The 6,867-nt window shown below is 40.7% G+C and overlaps 1 protein-coding gene across 1 annotated transcript in view; it reads right to left on the reverse strand.

Moving 5' to 3' along the window:
- Nucleotides 1-847: 847 nt before the first annotated feature.
- RPIA (ribose 5-phosphate isomerase A) overlaps nt 848-6,867 on the reverse strand; it is a 25,480-nt gene continuing 19,460 nt past the window's right edge. The window contains exons 8-9 of the mRNA XM_008584043.1: nt 5,890-5,989; nt 848-1,132 (exon numbers count right to left, since the gene is read on the reverse strand). Of these exons, the coding sequence (XP_008582265.1) occupies nt 1,035-1,132; nt 5,890-5,989 (198 nt within the window). The 3' untranslated portion in view covers nt 848-1,034. The remainder of the gene's footprint in view (nt 1,133-5,889; nt 5,990-6,867) is intronic.

A 6,867-nucleotide genomic window follows, 5' to 3' on the forward strand; every position in this document is an offset into this window, starting at 1 on the left:
AGTTGATTCCCATTTTACTACAAATTCTACAGGAAAGACAAAGAGTCAAAGTGGCACCACACTGTTTTATTTCAGCCTTCAAACAATATAAAAAGGTATGACTTCTGATGCCAAACCATGCAAGTAATAATAAAGGAACAGAAAAAATATTAACAACAAAAAGAAAATCATCTTTAAAAAACAAATATTTCACATTTCACAGCAGTGCTTTGGCAGTATTGGCAAGTATTTCTAGGCAATTACTTCCAACCATACTGACCTTAACAAAACCCCTGATCTTAGGGAAAGTACAACCACATTTTCTCCCTGGTAGTTTACGTTCACTACATGCCATACTGCTCCATTCGAAAGACGTTTGTGACCCTGGATCTTAAGATCTAAGACGTTTGTGACCCTGGATCTTAAGATCTAACTAGGTATTGTGCGTAATCATGATGAAAAGTTTACGTTCACTACATGCCATACTGCTCCATTCGAAAGACGTTTGTGACCCTGGATCTTAAGATCTAACTAGGTATTGTGCGTAATCATGATGAAAACTAACTAAAAACAAAACAATGAGTGGCAGAAAAGTAAACAAAGTTTCCACAGTTTCCAGTAAGGCATCAGGAGATCACTGCTGGCTGGGCCCTTCATTTCACCAGCTTAAAGAAAAGTTTTGATTTTTTTTTTCTCAGCAAACCCAATATGCAGAAGCTAAAACAGCCAGCTCAAGTCAAAGGTTTTATCTAAAGACAAGACAGAACCCCACCTTTTTTTTTTTGGTAAATATTTCATATAAAACATGAAATCAAGTGCTATTTAATTTTTTAAAAACTGAATATTTTAATAGTAAAAATATATATGTTTATATTTCTCTTTTTAAAAAGACATTTATAATAACAATACTTCAGATTTAACCACTCCCCCCCACCCCCACCCTGCCAGCTGTCCACCCTGGCACAGATACATTAAGGCAAAGGCTCCTGGCGAGGCACATCCACCTTGGCTGTGGGCTGGATACTCAAGGTGAACACACTCTTCACCTTGCTGGGTCAAGAAAAAGGCTTCTCCCTCATGTTCACTGAGCCATCCTGCATCCCAAAGTAAACTCTTTCAGCCATGTTGATGAACAGACCTGTATCCACCACGCCTGCAGGACAAAGGATCAAAAGAAACATTAAGTTTCAGCTTCCAAGGCAAGAAGAGAATCAAGAATCGTAGGGTACTAGAAGCAACTGTCATCTGCGGCACTAGACAAATGACAAATCTAAAGTCTTCCTCTACCACACAGCAATAAAAAGAGATTCTGATTATCCTTATTTCTTCTTGCCACTCTCTTCTCCCCTCATCTTGGCTTTCTTTTTTCTACCCAAATATGCCAAGCTTTGTCCCGCCCTGGGGCCTTTGCTCATGCTGTTCCCTTTGCCTGCACTAGTCATCTTGAAGAGTTTCCAGGGGTTGGCTCTTCTCTGTCCTTCAGATACGTATATCAGTCATCTTCTAGGGAGACCCTCTGTGACTACTCTAAGAAGCTGCCACTCCCAGTTATTTTTAATCACAATACCAGCCTTGAAAGATTTCCTCAGAGTGAAAGAAGATACTTGTAAGGCGTATATCTGACAAGAGACCCAAATCAAAGTATATAAACAACTCAAATCATTAAGACAGACAACCCAATAGAAAAAATGGGCAAAGACTCAAACAGGTACTTTACAAAAAAAGCTATTCAAAATGGCCAACAAGCCTTGTAACACCAAGGTCAAGGGTTCAGTTCCCGTATCAGCCAGTCACCAAAAAACAAACAAAATGGCCAATAAAGATTTTTAAAAGGTACTCAAATTCATTAGTCAAAAGGGAATGCAAATTAAAACTACAAGCTATCACTAAACACTCACCAGAATGAGTGTAATGAAATTTGGCTAGGATGCAAAGACACTCTCTCACATTGATGGTGGAAGGTAAACTGGTAAGACCACTTTGGAAAATGTTTGTTAGTACATCTTCTAAAGCTGAACATATTCATACCTGAGCACTCAGCAATTCTCCTTCCAGACATACAACTGTTAGACATACACATGGTCATCAAAGGATATGTATAAGAAAGTTCATAGCAGCATTTTTCCTAATAGCTAAAAACTGGGAATATCCAAATGCTCATCAAGAGTAGAATGGATATACAAACATTTTTTCCACACACATACGATGAAACACTACTCAACAAAGAGAACTGACTACAACTACATGTGACCTTTACCAAAATATTTACATATACACACACACATACTACAATAAGATAACACTACACTGTCCAACTATCAGAGAAAAAGTTTGATGAACCTGGTATGTAGGGAAACAGGTACCTGCATACATTGCCGGTAGGAGAGTAAATCGGTAAAATCTGTGGAGGGCAATTTATTACCATCTAGCAAAATCACAGATTTATCCTTTCACACTTACAATCACATTCTCTTTTGAACTAATAATTCCTTTCTAGAAAAGAACTGGAAACAATGTCCACGTGTGGGAATCTGGTTAAGCAAATTATGTTATATAGCCATAAAACGGAACACCACACAGTTACTTAAAAAAAAAAAAACTAGGAAACTCGTTTGTGAACCAATACCCAATAAACTCCAAGATGGGAAAAAAGCAGGAAATAGAACATGTATATACTATGCTGTCACATGTGTAAAAAGGGGTGGGGCAGGGGAAGTTTCAGCTTATGTGTTTATGAAAGACCACCTCTAAAAGACTGCAAAATTTTGGTAACACTGGCTGCCTCCAGATAGGGTAACCAGTTGGCTGGGAAAGGGGATAGGGGACTTGCCACTGTTCACTTGTAATATGAACTACTTAATTTCAAAGGATAAATAAAATTAAAACTTCTAAAGATAGTCCCCAATAAATAAAATGGGGTGGTGACTCACCTATCAGGATGAAAAGTCATGAGGTAGAGAAAAGAGCCACTGAAATATAAAGGTCCCTGGCCCCAAACTATGCCTACACAACTAGAGCCTCCTAAAGATGAGCGAAGTAGCCACTCAAGACCCATCACCTCTTCAAAAATTCTGTAATACGAGGTGAAAGCTTCCATATGATCCAAGAGAAAATCAAACCAGGTTCAGAAAAGGCTTTATAGAAAGAGCAGAGATGAATAGGCAGCAGTCTAAGGTGTGATCTTAGAGCAACCGCTCTTTGAATTACTGAAATGCTAGGAGTGACTGATCCCCCCTGCGCCCCACAAAATAAAATATAGTGGGGAAACGGCAGAGGATGCTAACTGTGAACATGGAGGAAAGAACCCCAATAGCTTTGTTCCTTCAATAAAGAGTCTCTCTGCTCTGGGTAGAACCCAATGAAACATCTAAGGGAGGTGTTCTCAAAGTGTCCTCACATATATGAATGCACATGGGACAAGGGCAGGGCAATGGGGATAAACAGGGACACCTGCCGTGCTTCTCTTCCTTTGAGAGTAGTCCAGCAGTGAATCTAATGGGCTAAATAGGGAAAAAAGACAAGCTGCTCTGATGGTCCTCTTGGCACCACAGTATTTGATTTAATAGCTGGCCATTTTTTTCATTTCCTCACTCTAAGTTCCTTACAAAACTGAACTTCTCTAGGATGTAAGTATGTAGTTTCCACATACTTAGGTGGAGAGCAAAGCATGGGGACAATTTCCTCACAAAGGAAATTTAATAGCTGGCCATTTTTTTCATTTCCTCACTCTAAGTTCCTTACAAAACTGAACTTCTCTAGGATGTAAGTATTTAGTTTCCACATACTTAGGTGGAGAGCAAAGCATGGGGACAATTTCCTCACAAAGGAAATTTCAATGTCTCATTAGGTCTGAGCAGGAGGAAGAGAGCTACCTAGTGGGCACTGCGAGAAATCCACCTACAGAGGAACAGCACTGACACTGATGAGCTGTTTCCTACCCAGTCCCCTGCATTTGTCTGCATTATCATTAGGGGAAAATTCTCCCATTTTACTAAGTGTCCTCCTGCCTTCCTGACTCTGTAGTTCTTCCATTAAAAACATAACATAAGCAACAGAATGAGTATAATTTAACTCATCTTTTTGACTTAATAAATCTGGTAAAAGATTGTCAATAGAAGACTAAAATAAGAGAATAAAGTAGAGTTGGAAGAATTAGCTTCTCTATAGTCACAACATTTTCATTCCCAACGGATATGGACAACTTAGAATCTAGTATATTTAATTAATGATGAAGATAGTATCCTTTGTTCAAAGAGATATATTCATTCAGCAAATACTTCCTGTGTGCTGGGCACTGTTTTAACTAATTCAATCCTTCCAACAACCCTATGAGGTAGGTACTAGTATTAGCCCCTTTTACAGAGGAAGAACTGGGGCACAGAGATGTTAACTGCTCAAAGTTCAAACTACTACAGCATGGCTGGTTTGGGATCCTTATCCAGACAGTCTGCTCCAGGATCTGCTTTCAGCCACCACACTGCTAAACTGACCTTACTTGCCTCATTAGCCAGTTCTGGCCCAAGAATATCCCATGACACAGAATATCCTAGTTAGACTCTTAATCTCTCAATATCATAAGAGACTGACACCTCTCAAATCTGCCTCCTCCTTTTAGTCCCCTTTTATGAGCCCTCAATAGCTTCCCCGGCCTGGTCTAGGGCTCCAGCCTCACAACTCCTCTGCACACTGCCTGGTCCTTATTCCATCATTTCCTGGCACAAGCTGCATTAGAGGCTCACCAGTGCTCCAAGGGTTCATGTCACACAGCCTCTCCTCAGTCTGAAAACTCCAGAAAGGAGGAATTAAAGTTCAGGGACTAGAGGCAGACAACCTAGAGCTCCCATCTCGGTGCTGCAGCCCTTGGGCAAATCATTTAACCTTCCTCAGCACGTGTCTTCCTCTATAACCACCTCATCAAAGTGGGAATCAAATGAGACATATTTAAACACTTAGCAGAGAGTCTATATTATGCCTAGATTCTGCTATGCTAGGGCATAGGTCAAAAAACACCTTCAGGCTGATCCAATAGTACTGAGTTATCTCAAATGTTTACAGTCAGTCATAGAATGAAATCCTTGTTCTAATCTTTCCCCCCTTCTCACCACTGCACTTAACTGGTCTTTAAAAAATTTAAAAAGGGAAAAGAAAATTTATAAATGTTTACAGTCAGTCATAGAATGAAATCCTTGTTCTAATCTTTCACCCCTTCTCACCACTGCACTTAACTGGTCTTTAAAAAATTTAAAAAGGGAAAAGAAAATTTAAAAAGCTATCTCTACACCATGGAACATCCTCACATTCTCCAAAAGCAACTTCTGTGCACTCTAAATTCTTGATACTCCTCTTGCAGTATTCGGCACATTCCATTTTATTTGAAGGCATGACTTCTACACAGCCACACACACACAGCTTTCCCATGTGTCCTCCCTTGAGGACAGATTCCATGTTCTATAGATCAGAGCACCCCCTATAACAGATGGCACAGCACCTTGCCTGTGGTATGTATCCAATGAATGTGGAAGAACTGAGTCATTTTTCCCCACTGCTTAAGAAGAGAGCCCACAAAAAATCAGAGAGGCTGCAGTCAAGCTCCTGGAAGATAAGGCTCTTCCCAGAGATGGTGTCCATATTTCAAGGCAAGCCCCTCTGACTTTCCATCATCTCCAGGACTACCCCAACTCAAATAGGCTGCGAAATGTACAAGCAACCAAGATGCAAGAGAAGCAACCATTATTCCTGGGGGGAGAAAGGCAAAGGAAGTGAAGTTAGAAATCCCAAATATGGTATAAAGGAAGTTCTTTCCAACCAAGTCTTACAAAGCCCACATCCCTCGTGACTTCTGTGGCCAGATGTGGGAGACAGTTATGACAGGCATAGGTGTCTAAGCCAAATGAACGCCACTCATGTTACCTGGGGTCATCTTGATAGCTGTATTCACTTCACTCCACTTATGTACCCGGTCAAACTTCCAGTCCAGGATAAAATTCCCATTATCCGTCACCACAGGACCCTAGAAGGTAATTTTCCACATTGACTAAAGATATACAGATAGGCAGAGAGGGACAGGAAAGTGGAGATGATAACAGAAGATAAATATTCTAATCAACCTGCTTTAAACAGTATTCCTGCCTTGTGCTTTCTAGAAGGTATGCTGTGAAGCAGTAATGAGCAGGAACTTTGGCATCAGAAGGACCTGGATTTGAGACTTCACACTACATAGGTAAAGGTACAAGTTCTGTGAGCCTCAAGGTCCTCAAATGCAAAAGGGGGATAATGATGCATATTTCATAAGGCAGCATATGTATAAATTATATGTACAAGCACTGACCACAGTAAGAGCTCACATAAGGGTTCAACAAGTCTTAGCTATTATTATAGTGAAAAACTACAGCAACAGAACAGATTACCAACATTACACAACATTCTCCCAGCTTCACATTACATACCATCAACAACGTGAAATAAGACAGTGCTACTTCACCCACCACAACTTCCTCCTGACCAGGCAAACTCATCAAAAAGACACAGAGCAGCAATAGTCTCTGCTCAAGGTCTGAGGTCAAACGACAGGGGGTGGTTTTAGTTAATTAATCCAGAATTCCTCAACAGCTTTGGACACTAGAAAAAGATTAAGTGTGTAGGAACACAAATATTGACAACACCAGGGTCAAAGGCAAGGACACTAAGACTCCCCTGCAGTAGAGAGGAGAAGGGGCAGGTACTCAGTTAGGAACTCTGAAGGCAGGATGCCTGGGCTCTTGCCTGGAGTAACCCCAGCTCCAAGACAACCTCCAACAAGCTCCTCCTGGCCTCTCAGCTACAAAGTGGGCCACACGACCTCAGTCAGAGCTCTGTACAACCACTATGATTAGGACTATGACTTTTTTT

This window comes from Galeopterus variegatus, unplaced genomic scaffold, assembly GCF_000696425.1.
Source record: "Galeopterus variegatus unplaced genomic scaffold, G_variegatus-3.0.2 Scaffold3132, whole genome shotgun sequence".
NCBI lineage: Eukaryota > Metazoa > Chordata > Mammalia > Dermoptera > Cynocephalidae > Galeopterus > Galeopterus variegatus.